At 42.8% G+C, this 23,788-nt stretch overlaps 1 protein-coding gene across 1 annotated transcript in view; it reads left to right on the plus strand.

The window, feature by feature from the left end:
- The window catches only part of CELSR1 (cadherin EGF LAG seven-pass G-type receptor 1), a 155,482-nt gene that overhangs the window by 68,557 nt on the left and 63,137 nt on the right, over positions 1-23,788 (plus strand). The window contains exons 3-5 of the mRNA XM_065743564.1: positions 14,463-14,685; positions 19,032-19,147; positions 22,415-22,503. Coding sequence (XP_065599636.1) covers positions 14,463-14,685; positions 19,032-19,147; positions 22,415-22,503 — 428 coding nt within the window. The remainder of the gene's footprint in view (positions 1-14,462; positions 14,686-19,031; positions 19,148-22,414; positions 22,504-23,788) is intronic.

The raw sequence follows: 23,788 nt of genomic DNA on the forward strand, positions 1-23,788 counted from the left end.
TTTGCCATGGCCAAACTGAACGAAGCTTAGCATCACAGGGCTGTGGGGCATTGCCAGCACTTTCAGACAGCTGTGACCTTAGTACCAACAGCAAGCAGGGAATTTTGTTCTTCCCAAACACTCTTTTAAATGTAGGAACATCATCTATGGGACAGCTTTATGGATCATCTCACTGTGATACCTAATTCAAATATTCAGGCAGTGAAGTGAAGTTACTGAAGTACTTTGTATTGGTGCTAACTAGACAGTGTCCCTTAGTTCTGGTTTACAAGGCTGTAATACTGTTTTCCAGGAGCTTGCACAGTAAACATTTGAAAACAGTGGCAAGTTGTAATTCTCTAATAACAGTATATTCATTTTCAAGAGTTCAAATGCAATTAACAGTTATTAGAGCACTGGGTGGATTCGTGACATTTTCAGTTTAAAGTCTGCATCTTCCCACATTTGCAGAAAGTATTGTGACATTTTTTACTTTGGATGCCGGAAAAGTTGAGGAAGAGTGCTGACTGTCAGCCTTCTAAACTGTTTCTTGATGCTTCAGGGGAGAATGCCTGGCTTCCTTTACTTGCAGTATCTGAACAGCAATAGCATAAAAAGGCCTAGGTCTACAGATTTTTCTTGATTTTCAGCAGTGCTATGCTGTCCTCTTGTATGGATATTTGTAGTGAAACTGGGTCTTTATAATTGCAACGCAGTTTTCCTTTCATTTCTGTTCATTTCTGTTCATCTGTCACTGCAGCTGAGATGATTTTTACATGCCTGATGATGAATGAATGTATGCATACAGAATCCTTCCTTAGGATTATTATTCCTTAGTTTTGTTCCCCGCACCACGTCCCCTGTTCCATGACGTTTTCCACTTAATCTATCTTATCTTCATGAAATCTGTGTAAGGAAAGCCCTCCTCTGCCTCTGTTGAATAGGCAGGCATCTCAGTTGATATAGACAAAGCACCCCTACATGTGCGGCTGGATTTGGAGCAGCCCCTGTCATCTCTTAGTTCCTGGTCCTTTCCAAACCCCAGGCTCACAGCACTCAGTCATCTGGCAGGGACCCTGGAAGTGGTGCAGGGGGTGCTCCAGAAGCAGGGCTTAATGCCTCCAAACATTTTTTAGAGCAGGACTGTTTCACAAAGCTGGAAAAGCCCATCTTTTCCTCTTCTTACAATCCCTACAACTCAGCTATGTACTCTGAGACATTGTTCTCTTAAATCTTACCATGCTTTGAAGTTTCCCCATATGCCCATTGTATTTACCCAGGCCAAAGAGCAGTGAACCCCAGATATTGTCTCGTGAGCTGACTTGATATCTAAACGTATGAGGAACTTACACAATCTATTCTTTGCAATTAGCCATGGATAATGTCTTCCACTGGATGTTGCACAGTACATTCTGCATTTGGAGAACACAGCAGTCTATTGTGATAGTTTTCTTTATCTCTTTTTAGTGTGACGTGCATTTTGCATCGTGGTTTCCTGAAAATAAGTATTGGTTTGGGATATTCAGATTAAGATGTATCAGCAGGCAGAATTCTTGCTGTTGGTATACATGTCAAAGAACCATGACTTCAGTTCATTACAAGCCATACCTATACAAAACTCTTTCCATCTAAGGATTGCTGTGGGCTCTGCAAAAGCTACCAATGGCAGGGGAAGCCTGAGAAAGAATGGTACAGTTCCTCCTCACCAAAGAGATGCAACTGAAGCATGGAGTCTTTTAAGTTATGTAAAAGCAATTGGTGGCAAAATCCAGAGCAGCATGCTCAGCTCGTGGTGCTGATGGCTGGAATCCTGCACGGGGCCTCTATGATAGAGATAGCTTTCCTGATGCACTCTCACACAGTCAGCCACTGTGTTTAACTCTGAGATTTTTTGTGTGTCCCTGCATGTTGGAATGGGTCCTTCCATGCTGCTGCAGTAATGCTGTCAGGTCATGCAGGGGTGGGGCCGTGTAGCCAGGCTGCATCTGAGAGATGCTGAGCAGGCCTGAGGCCATGGCCTAGGCGATGCATAGCTACTGATAGCTGAAATAATAAAAACAGAGCAGAGTTAAATTTTATATAACTGGGTCAAAAATGGAAATTTCTTAGACTTCAAAAATCTTCCACATTTCTGTCTACTGTGTTTCTGACATTGTTCCAGAGTCATGGGAGGTGAACACTGGAAGTCTGGATCTTATATCAGATTCACAGGAGCTCCAGAAGATATCACTTCTGTCAGTGGATTTTCTGTGATGGATATTTCCTTTAACTAATCTTCCACCTATGCTCATTTGTCAGGATGCAAGAAGCCTTTTCTAATTGGATTACTGCGGTGCATTTGTTGGGAGTTCTCAAACTGTGTAAATGGCCTGCAGCCTTAATATCAATCTGCTGTGCCTTCTCCTGTAGCCTGGAAAAGAGTTTCATCACCTCACCCTGATGTGTTTAAACTAGCTACTGTTTGAAGCTTGCAAGGTTTCCTGGATGTGCATAACCTCCCCTTGCAGCATGGTTGGGTTTGGCCCAACTGAGGCCTCTTCTGGAGCCTCACAGCTTCTCCTCCCCACCTGTGGAAATGCTCGCATTTGATCAAAGCTCTTTGCTGTCATTTGGAAACCTAGCTTTGGACTTAATGCATTGTTTGTTCTTTTTTATGACAGTCTGATAAGGCCCCTGGTCTTTGCAGGCATTTTCATAGTGTCTGCATGAAGGGTGCTTTGTACAAGAAAGCAGCACATTCCACTGATCCGCTCAGCCCTGCCTACTGGAGCTACCTTGGCCATACGTCTCCCATATAATTGTAAATTTAGCCCTTTCAAACTATGGGGTTCTAGAAGATCCTGATGAGCAATTATAATTTATCACGTACATTTTCTATTGTGTTTTTTTGCTTTTCTTGGAGACTCTTGGGTAGTTGGCCTGACAGTCTTCCTTGACCTGCTCCCCTTGCCAGATACCTACACAGTTTATTGCGGATGATTTTACACTTCCTGTCCCATTGCTGACAATTTCAAGTGTCATGCAGCTAAAATTCTGTGTCTGAAGAATGTGGGAAACAATCTGTTTGAGGATAATTCCGCGCTCACCATTACATTTTCATACCTACTTATTATTAATGCCACTGGTGTATGTTTCATTATAATCTGAGGAAAGGGTGCCTTCATAATCACACACTCACAGTGCCGTGAGTGTGGTAGGCTGCTGACCTGGCAATGGTGCCTCCTTGGCCCTGGCATCAGGCCTCTCCTTCCCTGCTCTTGGCAAGAACAGGTCACACGAGTGACAGTTCGTTTATCAGTTTGTTTTTCTCAGTAGAAGGGAGATAGGGGTTGAGCACATCTGATGCTTACAGCCATTCCAGTTAAGAATGGACTAGTATAAATTTGGAATTCTTTCTTTTAGCATACCTGAAAACTCTCTTTTATTTAACCTAATGCACAGTATTTCTTTCTGAATGATCTTTTTACATCATTTTTCAGCACTTTTTAGGTTCCTACTTGCTTTTGACTTGCACTCCAGATTTGATATTGATGTAGTTTCTGTTCCCACACCTAAATGGGCGTCGTAATTCTCCCAGGCTTTTTGAAAACCTTTATAATGAGTTTGCTTATCTTCATAGGTATAACTAAAAAAAGTGGAAGGTGGAAAGTAATTACACAAAGTGGAGCTATTTAATATTGTAATTTTACAGGCACATGTAAAACCCCTGCTTACTGATGGAGCTAAATTCCCACACACCACAGTAATTGTGAATGTACATCTGTGCTCAAGAACATGGATCTGAGAGAAACTTTGCAGACGTAGTGAGGTTTAATTAACTTATTTTAAATAGCAGTGTATTAAAGTGTTGCAAACTTCTCTATGAGCACAGTTTACAGTTGTGCTTTTTAAAATTTATCTTAGTTCAGCTGTGTGTAGTACATTTTTTCTCATAATTTTTTAGGGATAATTTTTAGGATGAAGTTGTAAAATGTGTATAAACCATATAAATGCATCCTAATACAGAGGAACGTACAGTTGCTGAGTGTCAGGAAAGGCCACGCTTTAGATTGCCCTTCCAATGTTTTATTGCCAAGTAAGTTTCTTCATGGGTTCATCCTCACTGAAAACGAATCAGATAGGGAAAAAAGAGTAGGGAAATGAGGAGGAAAGGAAGCAAACAGCAACAACAAAAATCTCTGCCTTTGCGTTATCTGTGGGGAAGATAAAGTCATCATGAGGTAGCATTTTTTTCCAGTGTGCCCTCTGGCCCTGGAAACCCACTTTCAGTTCTTATAGCAGAGATGAGGGCTAAAAACAAAATTCCAGGAAGGTGGGAATTAAATATTTTAAATCTTCCATACAGAAAAAAAAAAAAAAAGAAAATTAACTTCCAAGGAAAATGTAATGGGCCTCTTTCTCCTGGCTGGAAATACAAAACTGGGAAAGGAAAGTGAACAGAGAGTAATACTGAACTGGGAAACAATTTGTAATTGCAGTTAGCTGTATCTTTTCATCAGTCAATAAACAACAGGAAGGTGAGCGCAGAGCCGGCAGGAAGGATGGTTGGGTGCGGAGACCAACGTATGGGGGTGATGTCCTGTTAGGGAGGACAAAAGTGAAGCTTCTTGTGTGCCAGTTCTTTGTGTTACAATGACTGAAGGTTTCGACAGTTGAGCACCAGACTGAGGCACTTGGCCTTGAACATCAAGATAATTACAACACCGCCGTACAGTTGCGCCGAGCGTTGTGGGAACCACAACTTCATTGTTGGCGCAAACGCTCTTTTGTTTGGAGCATCACGGTTCACTGCCCGCATGGCAGCCCTGCTCCTGGGGGGACCTGCCCCGCGCCCTGCCCTGCACAGCTCCACCACAGCTTCCTGGGCAGTTGTTAGCCTTGATTTTCTATTTAATTCTGTATTTCACTTCGAGCAGTCTGCTACATTCTGTTTATCGAGACACATGAGCGATACCGTATTGCATTCGCTACGAAATATTTTAAAATGTATTTTTAGTAGATAGGGCGACTGACCTTGAAAGGTCAGCACACTGATGTGCTCATTGTTAAAATCCTTATTATGAAGATGTGTGTCTTTTATTAACATCTAAAGGACACAGTAAAGCGTATTAACTAACAAGACTGGGTAATCATTGGAAGTGACTTCAGAATGGAACTGTTCTATACAAAGGCTGAATTTTAACCGATTAGCTGCTTTAGGAGAAGTTAATTACAAGCTGTGGGAGCAGGCTGTGTGCAGTATCAGCTTGTCTAAAGTTTTTAAAAAGTTACTGCTCTGCAGATTTCAAAAAATGAATTGATTTCAAGATTTTCAGTGCAAGATGTGTGACGCTGCAATGTCTTTTTCATTAAGAAGTTGACTTCCCTTATTAAGTCACTTAGTGCTTTCATTTTAGTTTTATTCATCCATGCAAGAGATATTTTTGAGATTATCTTTCTAACCCTCATTCTTTTAATTTGGCAATAAAGAGCTTTTTCCCCCTGAAATTTCTCTTGGGTATGTAACAGGAGAAATATGACGAGCTTCAGATTGCATGTGCTGGTTTTATGTGCTCTGTGAAGGAGAAGACCTGAACTCACCATCTGCAGTAATGACAGTGGTATTGTGCTTCTCAGTGGAACTTTCTTTTAACCTAATATTTCTTGTATGAAGTGAAAGTACGGAGCTCTGACATGCTACCCTCCCAAGCTGTAATCACAATAATAGATTTACTTTAAGCATGTTTTTCAGCTGCTTTATTAATATTTTATGGCTCCTCCTCAAGTATTCTCACAAATTGGCCATTATGCTTCTTTCCAACAAAGTGCCTGTGACCACCTAGGACATTAAGGGCCGTGAGTTTGTCTGAGACCTGCCTGTTCCCCCAGCGCCATCATTTTTACTGTAGCATTGGATTTCAGAGGAGGCATGAGAAAAATTCAGTGGAGAACACAAACTGCAAGCTTGCACCAGTTGTCCTCTACTGGAGGTGTGTGGAGCTGCTTTCCTACAGTTTGGGCATTGGGAGCTGCAGCTCTTTGGTGTCCTCCTTTATGGAAAGCAGCTTCAGGAACAAACAAACTGGAAGTGTGCAGGAGGTTGTGTTGGGCCTGAAAGCACGTCTGGTTTTCCAACTCTGAGTTCCTGCTGATAAAGGTCATTATTGTGCACACCCCCAGCACAGCCGCCATGCCTTGCTCTCTTGCCTCAGTCAAGTAAATAGCTCAATATATTTTGAAAAGCACTGTGGGAGTCTGAAATGGCCTGTGAAATGGTGTCTGGGAGGATTTATGGTGCTGCTGGTAGCATTCAGTGCCCAGTGAAAATGGCAGCTCTGCAGAAACTGTCTGTTTCGTTGTCTGAACAGAGATATGATGAGGTCACAAGTGACCTTTTTTCTTTCTTACGATGGCTGCCCATGGAAGGATGTGAGAACCACCCACAGCAGCTGGTTCCCATGCTGAAATGCCTGCAGGTGTGCAGGGATGCAAATAAGGACCAGGCTGCAAAACCTGTCCCCAAGAGGATGTGTCCTGTGGGCTACTGTGGCTGCTCCTTCTTTCAGTCCCCTCCATGTGCCCTTCTTCAGCTGGAGACAAACCACATGGCACAGGGAGCAGGGTGCAAAAGTGACATCAGCTGTGTATTATGATCGAGGCAGAGGAAGATCATTTCTCTGAAAAAAAAATGTGGAGTGGGAAATACTCCCCTGTGAATGAATTACCTATGGTATGCAGAGGTGAGTCTGGTTCTTACACCTCCAGGTTTCTCATTGGTTTTTACAGAGAACAGCAGGAAGTGGAAATTTTTAGGGAAGTCTGTTTCAAGAGGCTTATCCCACGTGAGACATGATGCAAATTGCAGACACAGTGACGTTAGCTAATCTGTGTTTTATCTTTAACATCTACTGCAGTATTTTTCCCTTACTAAATATATCCAGAGATAAAACCTTTGAAAGGCAGTGCTTCGTCACCATATCTTACCCCAAATCAATGCAATTTGCATTATGGTAAACTGCATAACATGTCTGTCTGCAATGGAACTCAACAATAACTGGGAATTTCTCTGTGTTTCCTTTTTCTCTTGCATAATTTTGTGTTGTGCATAGTCCTAGGTGACAAACATAACCTAAAGAAGTTTCTAAATCTTTAACTTTCAGTTCGAATGCAGAGGGAGGTGGCAACTTGTGATGGTCCTGTAAGTTCAAATGAATGGTTCAGTTTATATGCAGAGCTTAAAGACAAATGTGAAATCAACAAAGAGTAAACCAGGAGGAAATTATCCATAGGATGCTAGAGAGCAAAAATTGGTAGGTAGCTGTGGCAGGTTGAAGGCATGTGATTTTTTTTCTCATTCTCTTCTACTACATCTAAAACAATCCAGAAAAGCAATTTTCCTCAGGAGCCTGGGATGAGATTAAGTCAGGGTGCTGCTGAGGCACGTGGCGGGGAGAAGCTGGACACCGTGGACCCTGTTGTCCCATGGTCAAGCCAAGTCTTGCTGGGAGCTCATTTGAAGATGGCTCAGATTTAGTTTGCCATTAGCACCCTGGATCTGCACAATAACCCGGAGGGGCTTTTTTGGATGTTTTAATAATAAACCATGGAGTGTAAAGTCTCAAGACTCATTTATGACTTGTGCTTTGCTTCTGTCAGCACTGATGGAAGTTGCGTGGCAGGGCAAAGTCCAGTGACTGTTCAGATTGAACTTGTAGCATCTTGAAAACATGCTTATCATTTCTAGAATACAGACTAATTCGTTTCTCCAACAGATGTGCCCCAAATATCACTAATCCTCCCCGTCATTGTTTCTTTTTTTTTCCAATTATTCCTTCTCATTTAAATGCAAAACCACAAAAACTCCAAATCCCAAATCATCCATCCATGCATCCATCCCTGCAGGGTGTCTTCAGTATTGCGTTGTTTTGAGACCAGGGAATGAAAAGAGGCATATCTTTGCTTAGGCTGGTGCTTTGCATAGGAGAGTGGGCCTGGTTTTGGACTTGAGAGGGGCTGGGCACCATGTCAGCATGTGCAGTGTGTGGCCTGAAAAAAAGCAAAAGAGACAGAGACCTGAGCTTCTCCTGCTTTTGCTTTTGTTAAACACTACAGTGTTTATTCAGCCCTGTTGCTGCTTGCACATGGGATAAGTTGTGGCCTTCCCCTTCCCCACTTGACCAGGGGAGTTTTCCATCGTGGTCCTCCTCCCATGAGTTCTTAGGGCCATGAGACAGCCAGGGTGCAGATACTGTCCTCAATGATCCCAGCGGAAAGAAGAGGTGGGAAGGGCTGAATAGTCATTGGGGAGAGAGTGAGAAGTGGGAGAAGCCTGGGAGCAGCTATTTTCAGTTATGTGTTTCAAGCTGGAATTTGACCACCAAGAGCTCTCACATGCCTTGGAGCCAGCAGATGCCTTCTGTAGCTTCAGAGACAAATAAAATAAAAAGCTTCCTATGTTCAGTATTTTTGGTCATCTCATGATTAAAGATCTCATGACCTTTAACCCAATCCCTTGATATTTGGAAATCTGATATATTAAGAATTCTTGTGGGGAGCAGGGTGTTGGTGAAAGAGAACACTAATGTGTAGCTGGGAGAGTGCTGATAGCTCTGCATCGTCCCTTCCAGCCCTCTCAGAGCTTGGAGTTTGTGTCCACAAGAAGAATTAAACCACAGCCAGTGATTTTAAGTGTATTTTTATAGGATTGTTTTCTATCACCTTGGAGAGCTACTAGTAAGCTACATATATATGCAGTTTGTGAGATTACTGTTTTTGTTGTTATTTTGTTTAGTGCTTTAAATTCAGAGTACTCTCTTGAAAACTCATCTTGTTACATCTAGAACAGTTATCAACTTCCTATGTAAATTAAGGACAGATGCCATTGCAGTCAGTGGGATTTAGTCCTAAAAGTGTGTATATGTGTACACACACGTGTATATATGGTGTGTGATTGTGTAGGTTTGTGCATGTCTTATTTGCTTTGCCCCATTTCTCATCATCTGCCTTTATAGTGCAGAATACAGCCAAGGGGGCAGAAGGCAAGGAGGGGAAGGGGGGACTGCAACTTGGACATTAAACTGATTTTTCTCCCTATAAGAAGATTGGGGCTAACTCTGAAAACTTTCCCAACTCTGAAAAATTTAATATGGAAAAGAAAACACTGCAGTGTGTTTCTTCATTTGAACTTTAGTAGCTTTATAATGGAGGAACCTCCCAAAGCAAGGAATGTCAATGTCATTATTAAGTCTGATGAGGGCTTCTTCCATTGAAGGGGCAGTAGGGCTTTGGTCATTGATCTCTAAGGGAGCCCAAATTTACCCCTGCTCTTAAAATGACACTTCTTTGTCGTTTATATAAAATAGTACATGAATGTAGTCATCCCCTTGTGAATCATTGTCACCAGTACACAGGTGGCTTCTCCTGTCTGATCCACCTGCTCCATTCAGAATGGCTTGGTTACTCTGGGTAACTGCTCTCTAACTCCTATCAAACTAGCAGAGTATTTTTCTAGGTTTGTTTGTGTAATGTTTCATTTGTAAATAGCCTGTACTGGCAATTAAAGCTGTAATTTCTCCCATTTGATTCTGGGAATTGACTCATCATCACAGTCACTGGAGTCATTAATTTCCCTTTATGGACAAAGTCCCATATTTATTTTTATTCCTTTACTTGTGCCTACATTCCAGGCATGCCAGGAATTGATTTTCCTGCAGTATGTGCCTGCACAGTTTGTGGAGGGAGGTGAATATATGCTGTAGGTGTTGATCCAGTTTACCTGAGTCAAGCATAAACCACTGGGCCCACTTATGATCTGGGCCCACTCATGATCTGTATAAATTTACTTAAAGCAGTATTTCCATAACAGTTAACCCTTTTATGTGACCATTCCTTCCTTCTTATTCCTGGGTGCATATTCCTGCCTCCTTCCCTTATGCCTGCTTTGCTATTCATCCTACAATCTGCCTCCGTAGGAGAGACCTAATCAGAAGATCACTTAACCCTACAACTGCAAAACGAATGAGGTTTGCTATGCTAGCCCTGCAGATCAGCCTACTCCAGGATTATGTGAATGCCAGTGCAAGGGAGGAGGAGGAGCACACTGAGTTTGGGGAAAGAGGATGATGGTGACTTGAACTCAGCCTCAGAAATGGTGAAACTGTCCTCACAGTGGGGGAACATTGAATCCCACTCCATTTATTTCATCCTAGTAGAGATTTCCGGGCTTCTACAATTTACTTGTATGGGTAACATGGCTATAAATTGGAGTCCTACAGAATAGAACAAAAAAGAGAAATATTGGGTGGGTGCTGCATCTGTTTTTAGCAGGTGACATGGGAGGCCAAGGACCTGGCTTCTGCCACTCCTCTGTATCCCTCTCTCCCCCAGATGTCCCTGTCCCCTTGCGTCTCTGCCATCCAGTGCACCCACTGCAAAGGAGATTTAAAACCAGGTTTCAAACAGATATTTGGGAGAACAGATTTTCCGTTTGTTTGTTTAAATCTTATTATTACTTATTTCATTGATTCATTTAGTGCTAATTGTCGTTTGAGGGTAGTAACATTTTAGTTACTACCAGGAAGAAGAGTTTTCCCATAATGTACAAGATGCCTAATAATATTTTAATGCTAGCTTGTTCTTTATTTGGGCAGTGGGTCAGTGGGATTCTTCAAAGAATTCAGTTGCTCTGTTTCTTGTTCCTCCTTTCCACTTTAAAGTGTGTCCTTTTAGAGTGGCAGCTTAAGTCAGCTTTCCGTTCTGATGAAGCAACTAGAAGCATGGAGAACAAGATTAATATGTATCTGGAGCAAATGGCAGGAGGGAGGAAAGGAGAGAAGAATCAATTCAAGTCAAACAATTGCAGACAGTGAGTGAAAAATTAATGTGTCTAGGGAAACTGGAGAAAAAGAAGCAAGAGCAACAGTGTGGGTCTGTTACAGAAGTAATAGTATTTTTGTTGAAGGCAATCAGAGAACTGTACCAAATTTTGAGTACTAGTCGTTAAACAGGAGTATTGTAGCAACACATTGCAGTTAACTTTAGTGTAGAATAACTCTGTATTTGTTCCAGTGCCATCATGTTGTTTCCAGCAAGTTTTCCAGCATTATACACTGTCTGGCATCATAAGGCCAAGCAAGTCACCAGCAAAACCACAGGAGAATTTCTGCAAAGGCAGACTCATTGATGCATGCCAGTGTGCTTTTAGGTGCATAATGTTCAGTTCACAATGAATTTTCATTCATGAGATGATTCTTTTGTTTTTAAAATAGCTTTTATTTCTTTTAACTTTTTATTGTTGTTCATTGCTCATTCATTAACGCCTGCCCTTACTTTATTTGGAACATTTCAGAGGAGGGCCAAATGAAACCACTTTCTAGCCCATCTTTTCCTTGCATGCTCTTGTTACATTATGACTGATACTGTTGTGTCCTCACTTATATGACATTCATGTGAGAAATGTTAGGATTAACATCTTTGTAAAGTTAATCCTGAAAGTGAAGAAGGGGTATATGAAAGACAGTATGGCTGAGAGCAGGAAGCTGTGTCAAAAGCACAGCTATCACTTTGTGATCTCGAGGGCTTTATAGCTGGGAGACACTACATAAAGGGCCATGTAAAAGCCTCAGGACTTGTAGCTTTAATAGTCATCAATATTAATGGGGAGAATATAAGATCAGCTGCTGTCCTGTAACAGTAAACCACTTTCTGGCTTGGTCTGGCAATTTTTCAGAGCCCGAGAAGCTGCCCAGCAGATAACAGGCTCACACAGCGTGTGTTATCTGACAGCACATACTTGGCGTTTAGCAGCTGCAGGGGCTAAGCTTGACATTTCCTGCTTGAGTTTCACTGAGTTGTGATGTATAAGCAGTTTTTAAAGTTCATCAACATAAAAAAAAAAAAGAGAGAGAAATTACATTAGGAGAAGAAACAATGTGAAGAGCAGAGAGCAGCCTGGGAGGCAAGGTGGGCCACCTCCAGCCTCACAGCCCATCCCCAGACTGTGTGTGCTGGCCATCTGGGCTGGGCCTTCAGCACCTGGACCCTTCCTATGCTCTTGCTGGCAATCACTCACCATCCTCTCCATGCTGCACGATGGGGTGTTGGGTTCCAGGAGAATTGGGTGCTCCTGGGCATAGTGCTTCAAATGCTTGCACAGATGGCTGCTTAATGATGACATTGCGTCTCCAAATAAATACAAGCACTGGTTTTGTTTTTGGAATAATGGTATACAAGGATTCATCAAGTTTCCTGGTAGACCCTTGTGCCTGAAGCATAGTGATGTCTCAGAGTTATCACAGAGATTTCAGAAATGCTGGTTTAGTGTATTTCAGTAAATATACATAAAATATGAAAAATCACCATCAAAGAATATCCTTCAAATTCAGTTCTCATTTACATTACAGAGTAATGAGTATTCAGAATAATTTTAGTAATTGGGACATCAGTGATACTAAGCTGAATGAATAAAGGATGAAGGATCACGTTTAAAGTTGAACTGCTTTTTTTTTTTTAATAGCTTCTTTAAGCATCGTAGTAAAAATCAATAATAAAAGTAATTCACTAGAACTTTTGTGTAAGCTTTCTTTTCTCTTAAATAGTTTTACTGCCCAAGTAGTTATCTAGACAAGCAGCCTATCAGTTCTTCTACATCATAGAGTTAATGCAGAGCCATCAGTGGCTTCCAGCTTAGACCTTTGACTTATGGCTCTGTATTGCCATGGCATTTCCAGAGCACACCACAATAAGGGGAATTCCTCCTTTTCACTTGTGTCTTGTCTTTTTCTCCTTGTGTGTTCAAATCTGCACATTATTTGCTTTTGCCAAATGTATTGTTCCGTTTTCAGAAAGCCTTGAAGATTAAATCCCTCTCTGAGTTGGAGAGTTAGTTCACAAAATATCCTACTGCTTTTTTTAAAGGGACGGATTTGTGTTTGATTGTCATATAGGGATTGAAGTTGAACCCTTGGCTGTAATGTTTATTACTTCAGAAGTTTGAGCTTGCACACCCTCTGGAATGGCGGGAAAGAATTATTTTTTAATTAAATGGTGAGCATGACAATTGTAGCAATATTGGTTCAGGTCCCGTGTGCCTCTTTGCACGTGCTGGAAGGTCCCACGTGCTGTTTGCAAGGAGATGCCCAGCAGTGCACTGGTGGGGAGGCTGCTGGTGGCTGTCATGGGAGCAGGGCCAGGGAGGAGAGGTCTGTCCTGAGCTGGGGAGCAGCTGCTGCAGCACAGCTTTCCATCTGAATTTGCCTTTGTTTTGTGAGTCACTGCCCGCGGTTCCTGCTGCTTTTACTTTCCTCCAGGAATGTGTTTGCACGGTTTTAGCTGTGTTTGAATCACTGTAATTGTATAATCTTGTAGCAAGTCATCATGCAAATACCAAACTAATGGAAACGTGTTCCTTCAGTTGGCCCTCGTGTTGTTTTGCTGTGTTTAGTTGTCAGACGGTTTTACTGAGTAAAATTCAAGCATGCACTCCATCTCCAATTTCTGCAAACAGATTTACACGCAGGATCTGAACACACATTAAAACATCACACGGTTATCCTAGGAGGACACATGCCAAAAAATAAAAGTTAACTAGTTAACTCACGTAGCTAGAAGGGGCCAGCTTTATGTGCAGTGGGTAATTGAGCAACTGCCCAGCTGCAGCATGCTTCTTAAAGTAGATGCCTTCTGCGTGTTTTGAACCACAAATTTTACATTGTTTTTTTTAAATGTGATCCCCTTTCAGATTCTCAGCAAATGTAGGAAAGATTATGGTGTAGAATCAGTTGTTGCATTCAAACTACCTTAATACAGACTTTGGATTAGAATACAGATGAAACATTTGACTGTAAAACAGCTTCAGCAAGCACGTGCAACCCTTAACTTCTACATAGAGTTACTGGACTCATTTCTGAAAGGTTCAGAAAATGATTGTCAGAGGCAGGATGCACTGGAAATATGGAAGCAATCCATATGTCATCAGCATCCTGCTTATTCTTTCTATAAATGCTTTGCAAGCGTTGTTACGGGCTCAGCCTCACCCTGCCACTGCCACAGGCTGCAAAGCCGAATTCCAGTCGAGCTGAAATGCAAACACTTATATGTTTACACAATTTCCAACCCACAGTGAAATGCTGGAACAAATTACACATATTCTGGTTGACAGGGAGCATGCAAGATTTTAAATGGTGGTGCTACCTCCCCCCCTTACAGATCTATCACCAGCTTTGTGTTTATCACCAGTTGTGAAAGCTACCAAGGAATCTAAAAACTGGGGCCAATATTGCCAAATATTTGAAAAAGGATTAGTCTCTGAACCACCCTAAGAGCTCAGAGTGAAAGACTGTACCGCATCATGACTTCCCTGCACTTGCAGATTTGTACATCGTTGGCTGATGGGGTCAGTTGCAGAGGTTGGAAAGCGAAGTCCTTGCAGAAGCATAGGGCTTGTGCTGCCTTCTGCAGCTTGAGTGATACGTTGCCTACCCTGATGTCTCCTTCTGCCCTTCCAGGAGAGTACTGCGAGGTGAATGCCCGCTCTGGCCGCTGTGCCCCAGGCGTGTGCAAGAACGGAGGGACCTGTGTCAATCTGCTGATCGGGGGGTTCAAGTGCGAGTGCCCACCAGGCGAATATGAGCGGCCCTACTGTGAGATGACCACCAGGAGCTTCCCCCCACAGTCCTTCATCACCTTCAAGGGGCTGCGGCAGCGCTTCCACTTCACCATCTCCCTCATGTAAGTCCTAGACCTCCCTGCTTTGACCCCATCCCAATGGCTGCTAACATGGGGCTTGTCTGGTGGCTTCTCCACTCAAGGTTTGGATGTACTTATTAAATACTGTTAACAGATAAATTATCTAGAGGTCACTATGTGGGATTCTGGGGCTCTGACTCTTTCATGTGGGACAAAATCATGTTGTTTGAAAGCATTTTATTTCTGTCCTATGGAGGATGCTGTTGAGGTTATAACCATTTCTCTTTTACTACAGACTTTCTTCTAAAAGCTTCTTTTAGAACTAAATTTTTAACAGGCATTTTAGTTATCTCCTCCACTTAGTATTTGGATATACGTAGTCCTTTATTGGTGAAGTGCTGCACACTGTGAGAGGGCTCATCCCAACACTCAGGGGCCTGTAGGGGATCAGCAGTAGAACAACATCTGTAGAGAGGACAGCAATTGATGTCGTTGCTCAGGGGGATCCCAGAGCAGCATGCCCCACAAAGGGTCTGCTTGGTTTCCTTCCTTTGCTCTAGAGCTCTTGTAGGCTAAGTTTTGCTGTGTGGGAAGAAGGGCCTCTCCAGGCAAAGGAGTGGTGCCGAACCATAGATTCTCTCCACATCTCAGCAGCCCTTGGCCAGAGAGGCATGAGGTTGGCTGGTGAGGTTCTTGATCTCTTCTGGTTCCCAGCCTCATGCCTGGAACAACCACAACTGTCAGAGCTCCTCACCTTGCTTCTCCTGGCCTTCATGACCAGCTCTGCTTCTCGTCCCATCCTGGCTGCCACACGTGGCTGGCCACATCTCTATCGCATCTGCCCAAGCAGATGCATGTTGGACAGACTTCACTTGGGCTGTGTGTCGCTTCTCCCATGGGGGCAATTGAGGAGCTCTGGGGTGAGGAGAGTGATGGTGACAGCCATGCTGTGTGCAGCAGGGCTGTCCTCTACTGGTTCAAGACATCCTAGAGTAAAATGAAAAGAACTCGTCCGGAGAAGACATTCTTGCTCAGGCCATGGCATAAGGCTTATCTGACATGGAGTGAAAGCTCCAGGTGGAAATTCATGTTTCCTCTGGAGAGGGTGCAAGGTTTGCAGCTCTCCCACGGTCAGGATTGACCTTTGGTTGTCCCTCATGGTTGACTTTGAGTAAATAGCACCAATGTGTCAGCCCCGACCCTGAAGGGCAAGGTCAGAAGTTTGTTGGTCTGTAAAACAGCAGTTGCATCAACAGAAGCATTATGTGTCTGTATAGAGAAAATGCTTGGGACTGAGGAGATCAGGCACGTGTCCCATGTTGTGCCCAGCAGATGGCTGGGGTTTTACTTCTGGCTGGTGGTAGGCAGGTTCTAGTCTGTCATTTTATGGAGTCTTGAAATTACAGTTAAATCAGAATGTGTGGACACACTTTGCATGCAAGTCATGGCAGGGAACAGTTGTGCCTGAGAATATTGGTTTAAAGCATCAGATTTGAACACACGGAAAAGCTGAGAAGCAAGACTCTGTTGGACTTGTCAGGTCCACACAAAGAGCAAACAAAGGAGCGGCCTAGGCTGGCTGCCAGTAGAAATTACCTGCAGTACCCTTGGATTGTCCCCACAGCCACATGGTGTCATTTTTCAGGCTTTCAGGGAGAGATCTTTGATGTGTAGGGTCCTTCACATTAAAGTGACTTGAATTCTTTGCATGGGGGTTATTAAGAAATAGTAACTTGACTTCATGTGGCACTGCTTGCACCATGATTTCTTTGGCATCTTTAAACTGTGATGGTGTATTTAGTCCTGAGCTACACATTGTACAGTCCACTCAGTGTGGTCATAAAAAGTGTAGGTCATCCTGGGCTTCATTCCACGCTGTCCAGGACAGTGATATTTTTAGCTTTTTATACCTGAAGTTTACGGGTTTTTTATGCTTGTTGTTTCTTTAGCTTTTATTATCCTTCGGTACAGGTGGAAAACATTATGTGAGGAGAAGCAAGAATTAGTGGTTTGACTAGACAGCAGGTTTGTCCTGGTGCATTTCATGATGTGGGAGCATTCTTAACATTGCAAGGTGTCCGGCTCCCTTCAGGAGTGGCTCACAACCTGCTCCTAACAAAGGGCAGGGTGCCAGTGTACGCCACATCCGTAAGTAAAATGGGATTTTTTTGGAGAAAAAAAAAGTCCTTATGTTTGTTATGAGCTTAGCAGATGAGTGAGCACCTCCAGTGCAAAACTGATTCAGGGCACATGGATTTTGTATAGCATGTATCACTGCTAACAAAATAGATGCCAGTGTTCCTAATGAAAAGGGTGAAAGAGGAAAAAAAACTGTGGTCATCTTAACCCCAAATATGTTTCCTTTTTGCTGCTCCATGCAGTTATTTAGGATACTGACCAGGAGTGTCTTTCTGCCCCCAGCACCATACATCTTCTTTGCCTCTTCCTAACAGCTGCTACTCTGCCTTCTTCCAGAGATAGCATCAGTGAAGATATTGTCTCAACACGTGTTCAGAATTCTCTAAGAATTCCTGCTTCCTGTGCCCTGAGTTCAAAAAGGTCTATTAAAGCATGATGTTTTTATTCCCCTGCGAGCGACGCTCTGGCAAGTTCAGAAGTACCAGTGCTGAGCTAAGGATATGGGGCAGCAGGTGCTTGGGGCTGGTGCTAAAGAGTGGAACTGAGCACACACAGACTTAACAGGCATAAAAAATAGAAAAATACTTTGCTTTTATAAAACTAAAATGACAGTAGATTATTTTAGCTATATCCAAAAAATATTTTCAAACAGGGTAAGGTTCCTGTGGTTACTGGTTAAACTGACTCTTCCAGCCCACTCATAGACTTCTCATTTCTTTGGCCCTTAAAGCTAACCTGGTTAGATTTGATCTAAAAAGTTTTGGTGAAGCAGACATAGACTGAAAAAATGAGATCATATGAAGTGTTTTACTGAGGGTTTACTGCTGTGGAGGAAATGCTTAACTGGGAAAAGCAAAAGCTAAATTAGTATTTAGATAATAAATAATATTATTTAAATGATAAATAATAGCTGAAATATTTCAGCTGTATTTTCTTAACTTATTTAGTCCAACTTTTATTTCCTTTAATGTAGTTTTATAGTTGCCAAAGAATGTTTAGAAATTAAGATTGGGAGTAGCCAAAATGGTTGCACAGTATTTTGATTGATTATAATGGATACCCTTTAGAATTTTTATTTTGTTGGAAATTTTGAAAATTTAAAAGACTGAAGAGACTGGAGACATTCAAGACTCGCCTGGACGCCTACCTGTGCAACCTGGGCTAGGGAGCTGCTTTGGCAGGGGTTGGTCTCGATGATCTCTGGGGGTCCCTTCCAACCCCTACAGTTCTGTGGTTCTGTGAAGAGCCTTGCTGGTAGATATTTCATGACGTGTGCAAGAGTCAGTTCTTCCTGTCTGTGAAAAGCATTTTTCACTGTCTGTGCTCAGCACTTGATTAATTTGTGGGAAAAGGGAGTTAATTTAAATCAGGTTTATTTCCTGAAGTCCAAGATAGCAAATCAAACCAGACTGCCATTTGGAAGCACAAGAAATTCCCATGGTTGCCTCTCTTTACGGAATATTAATCTTTGTGAAAATGTTTATGTGAAGCATAATAAATGTTTGTAAATAGATGAGAGCTGTGTGCAAATCCCAAAAACGAAAAGGGTTCAATTTAAAACTATGAAATACACAGAAATTTTCAAAAAACATTCTGTGCTGACAAAAAACAAGCTTTTCTAAAAGTGGGGCTGGCTCTTCTGTTGCAGGAAAGGTGTGATGCATCCCGTGTTGGAAGCACATGAAAAACAAAATGAAAATACACCCACTGGAATTGATACAGTGGAATTGTTGAAGTGTTTATTTTCCTTCCTCCGATTGACTTTGCTGTTGATCGATGAACCTTGATTATCTGCATGGCATTATTCAGATACCTCTTATCTTTCTTTTCCCCTTGCTTCCCCAGCAGTTCTTTTTGATCAGTTTATGACTCCCCTTGTAGCGTGCATCGTGCAGACAGTAAGCAGGCAGCAGTACCTCCCTTTGATGTCAAACTGCTTTCTGCCTTTCCAGCTCTGCAAAGTGTAGGAGCTGCTACTGTGGATAGAGTCAGATACTCACTCCAAACTGCATCATTTAACCTTTTATTAGGATCAGAATCCTAAGGATAGGAATAGCTATAGGAATAGCTAATAGGATAGCTCTGTAATTTCCATCACGCTTGCTTCTGTCAATGTGAAACAAACAAACAAACAAACAAAAAAGTATTTGCCCTGCTGCTTATTTAATTTTATAATTTTCTGTTTAAAGAGCAAGTCAAAGGCTTATGTTCCTGGCTATGTGACCTGAGTGCTTGTCTCTTCATTCCAGGTTTGCAACCAGGGAGAGGAACGCTCTCCTCCTCTACAACGGGCGGTTCAACGAGAAGCACGACTTCATTGCCTTGGAGATCATTGAGGAGCAGATCCAGCTCACGTTCTCTGCAGGTGGGGTGGCACCCCAGGAGACAGTCTCTGCTTATGGTCCTGAGTTCTTCTCAGCCCGGCTGGAAATGTATTTCCATGAGTTTATATTTGTTGCCTTGTTAATTGATTAACTGGCTGACGTAGTGCAGTAAACGACTGATGGAAGGTGTCGCAGAGTACTCCAAATCGTAGTAGTTTGTGTTGTAATGCTCACTATCATAGACAGGAACTTGTCAACATATCAGTTATAAAACCCGGAGTTTATGAGTACTGTAAAAGATTGACACTAGTCTGACAGCCAATGTTTGCTTAAATGAGATTTCATTTTATTATGCCAGGATAAACGTTATGTATTTATGTACTTTTACACTACATCATCAGTAAAACTGGGTGCCTAACTGTATTCTAAAAAACACCGGTGAGCCAAAGGAAAAGCTAGCAGACAAATGGAGAATGCTTGCCATTCCTCATTGCCTGTGCCAAGCAATACATCGCTGGGACCCACCAGAGCCCACTCAGAGCTCCTCCCTAGGGTGTAATCCACAGCAAATTTTGGAGAACAAGTCTGGCCCCTCATTGCCAATCTGGGCTAGAAAACTTGAAGCAGAGGCTTTGGCATTTGCATTCTTCCTGCATTAGGACAAACTTGGCATCTTTTGATGCTTCTGAGAGCAGAGAGAGGGGAGTGCCGTGAGCGAGGCTCTGCATGGACCGTGTCACTGTCACTGTGGCCTTCTCCCAGTTAAGAGGTGTTCTACAGAAAGTCAGCCCTGACAGGAACAAACTTTTTCCTGTTGAAAGTGTGATCAGAACAAGCTCTTCTTGTTCCATTCTCAACAGAAGGATATTTCTTGAGTTTAAAGAGAAACCAACAAGACCAGCTATGCTAATTTCCGCAGTAGAGTTAGCACAAGAAGCTGTCAGCATGCAGCTGAAGGCTGTCAGAGCCAACAGAAATGATCTTCATTACTTCAGTGCTGAAGCTGTTGGTGGATTGCTCACATTGCTATATTAGCCAAGGTGCCGTTCTGGAAGTTTGGTGGCAAGACTTTGGTGGCTTTGCTGAATCTCAGCAGGACAGACAGCCTCTAGCTGTCACAGATCTAGAGGGATGTTTTTAACTGGGACAAAACATGTGGCTGGGCAGGGCTGTTGTCCCTGTGCGTTTTATTGCATGGTGGGGGAAGTATGGAGGCCCAGGAACTGAGGTTCGTGTCACGTCTGCCCGGTGCTGGAGAAGGAGGGCCAGGTCACCTGGGCCCAGCCCTGCAGGGTGTCCTGCAGCAGGGACCCAGTTCTGTCAGCTGTTTGTAGCTCTGTATAAGGCACATACCTCAGGAAATAATCCTGTTATTTTCTGTTCTCCTTCAAAGTGGACATGCAGGCTCTGATTGACTCTGAGTTATTTCTTCAAAAGGAGAAACACTGCAGTCAGTAAAGCAGTAGAAGCAACAGGCCCATGTTGGTGCTGCACCCTGCTTGCTAGTGATAGTTATGGCCATCAGACCCCTCTGTAAATCCTGTGTGACCCCACTGATGTACCAACAATACTTAAGTGCATGTGTGGGCCATATGGGGAGAGGATACTCCAGTTTCATTACTCATTTATTACCCGGAAGATGTCCAAATTAGAATGCATTTTCAGTGGATTAATGTAATGAAATAACATGCTGCTGGTGGAGAGATTTGCTTTCTTCTGTATCTCTGCTCCACTTGTCTAAACTTGAATAAAATCGCTCGGAAGGCACCCTGAGGATGAATGAGAAAAATATCTACTTGCACTTATATGCATTTAAATGTGGAGGAGCTCTTTTAAAATACAGGAAACTAAATTTAGATTTGCACTGCTGCACCTGAGAGCAGGTCTGATCCTGTGCCTTACAAATGGTATTTTTTTTGGAAGGAGAGTGGTTTATGTTTTATAGTTTTAAGTGGCATTTAACGAACAGTGCAGTTTTTGGACACCTGATCTGACTGTTTGCCTGTCACAACAACCTTTTCACAGAAAGCAAAGCAAGGAGATTGCAGACTGGGGACGTTCCTATTGTGGAAGCTTTTTAACTGAGTAAATAAATATCTTTTTTTTAACCATATTTCTATTGCTATATGATAAAAAGCATCACAGCAAGGTGTCAAATGCATTAAACTGAAATGAACAGAATTATGTAGGATAAGAGCAGAAGAAATAATGCTTCACACAGGGTGAAGCATTTGTCTCAAGTAAAGAACAGAAAGTACATTTCTAAACTCAACAATGGTGTTGGCTTATGGGAGGGAGTGAATTTTCCTGTGGGTTACTATGTAGAATTTTCCAACTGTTTAAAAAAAAAAAAAAAGAGAAAGGGAAAGGGAAAAAAAAGACAACCTCGCAATCAGCTCTCCTTGCCAAATCTTTTATGTCCTTTCAACACGAATGTTTATTTTGTTGCTACCTTGGAGCAGATATGCATGGTTACTGAGCAGCTTGTGCTGACTCAGACCTGATTTAAAGGCTTCTGCTTTACAATTGCAATGTGAAGAACTTGCTTTCAAATTTAAATACTGCAGGGCTGCCAATAATTTCATTAATCACTTCTAAAATTCTGCTGAGATCCGCAGTTACTGTTCCTGTTTTTGTACCTGTAACTATCTCACATGGTCGCATTGGAACTCCGCACACTGAGTGGAAGGAGGATTCAGTAGGATTCTGTTCCTTAAGTGTCTTGGTGTAGAATCATTAGAGTTGAAAAGACCACTAAGATCACCTGCTCCAACCATCAGCCCATCCCCACCATGCCCACTGACCACATCCCACAGCCCTACATCCACATGGTCCTGGAACACCTCCATGGACAGTTACTCCCCCACCTCCCTGGGCAGCCTGTGCCTGTGTCTCACCACTCCTCCTGAGAAGAAATCTTTCCTCATATCCACCCTGAACCTCCCCTAGCACGTGATGCTCTTCATGTTAAAAAACTGAATGTTCTGCTTCTGACAAAAGCGTAGAAAAATTCACATTGGCTGTTTTAGCAGTGGCTGTATCTACTCAATACCTGTGGACTCTGCAAAAAGCATAGCAGAAAATAACACAGTTCACCAAAATTTGTGAGAAGCTGTTTCCACGTTTGTGGACCAGTGTAATTCCAGAAAACTGAGGCTGTTTACTGCCTCTCAGGACAAAATCCCAGTTCCTCAATGAGGAAGTGAGGTGGCTGCCTCCTGTGCCCAGTGAAGGTCATGCTGTTGTAGTGTGGGGTGCAGTGGAATTGCAGGAGCACTGACCCCTCTTCTCTTCTGCTGTTCTTGCAGGGGAGACAACCACGACCGTGGCACCGTTTGTTCCAGGAGGGGTCAGTGACGGGCAGTGGCATTCAGTCCAGGTGCAGTACTACAATAAGGTAAGGGAAGTCACACTGGCAATACTGCTGTTATTTGTCAGTAACAGGGATACGTGTCACTGAGCTCTGCTGATGTGTGCAGGTGACCCAAACAGTACTTATTTAACCAGCTCTGCACAGATGGGGCTGGTCTTGCTCACCTTGCCTGCGTCAGAGGTTCCTGCTGAGTCTTATCTCAAGAAAGCAGTCTGACCTCGTGTGTCCTCCTTAGAAATACCACTAGACTTACCTCTAGGTACTTGCACCTCTTACGGCTTTTAGTTCTTCAAAGCCTTCCAAGTGTCAGTGTATCTAAAATGACTGATGCATTGATTTGATGTTTTTGAAGAAGTGTGCAGTGCAGGAGCCTTCAGCACAGTGACTGCCAACCACTAACATGGAATTGTATGAGGCAAAACAAAATTGCACCATGTAACTCTGTTTTCGTGTGTGAAGCAACCAGTTTATTTAGCACACTATTTCTGTTTTGTCGAATCTGATTGTGACATGTTTGGCACTTTCTGGTAACTGTCAGCTATCTTACTGTACCATTTTTTGTCTGTGTATAAAAGGATGTGCAGGAAGAATGCAGCAAGTGTGTCTCCGTGCTGTTGGGGCACTCAGAGTGGCTGTCTCCTCGGGGCAAGTCAGCATCTGCTCCTTCCACAAGGAGGCTTGGATTGATGAGTTGGGGACTTGTGCAAAGCAGCCATTTTGGGAAGAAGCAGAGTGCAGGCATTCAGGGGGTGCAGTGTCACTGTGTGCAGAGGGATGCCACAGCTCTTCAACCTACAGCAAAAATCAGAGAATTCGTTTATTCGTTTATTCGTTTGAGAAGCGCTGCTTTTAAGTCCAAAATGACAGCATTAGGAGGGATTCCATCAGGAAATAGAGGAGTATTGTTGGCTGATAAAAGGAAACAGGATACCAGTGTAGGGAGCTGAATGGGAGCTCAAGGATTAATATGATCAGCAAGTTCTTTATTTCCCATTGCTGCATCCTGTCATCACAGTTTGTGTGGTAGATTGAATGGGAGAGTTTCTTTTGGACAGAGTCCAAAGGGTCTCCTAGTCTAAGGATGTACTGCTGAAGAAATAAAAATGGTCTTAATTTTGTTGCTTAAAGCCAATATACTTTTAGCTATTCACTATCTGGAATGAAGAGAAACAGAAGTGAAGCTTGGTGTGTCACTATGCTTGCACCTCTGAAAACCACAAGGGCCTTTCTTACTGAACATGTTCCCATACCCTATGTTTCTCTCAGTGAAGAGCCATACATTTGCAGGGACAGCGGGGTGATGCTCCCA

Source organism: Cyrtonyx montezumae, unplaced genomic scaffold, assembly GCF_038088225.1.
Source record: "Cyrtonyx montezumae isolate F1298 unplaced genomic scaffold, pur_monq_1.0 scaffold_3, whole genome shotgun sequence".
Classification (NCBI taxonomy): domain Eukaryota; kingdom Metazoa; phylum Chordata; class Aves; order Galliformes; family Odontophoridae; genus Cyrtonyx; species Cyrtonyx montezumae.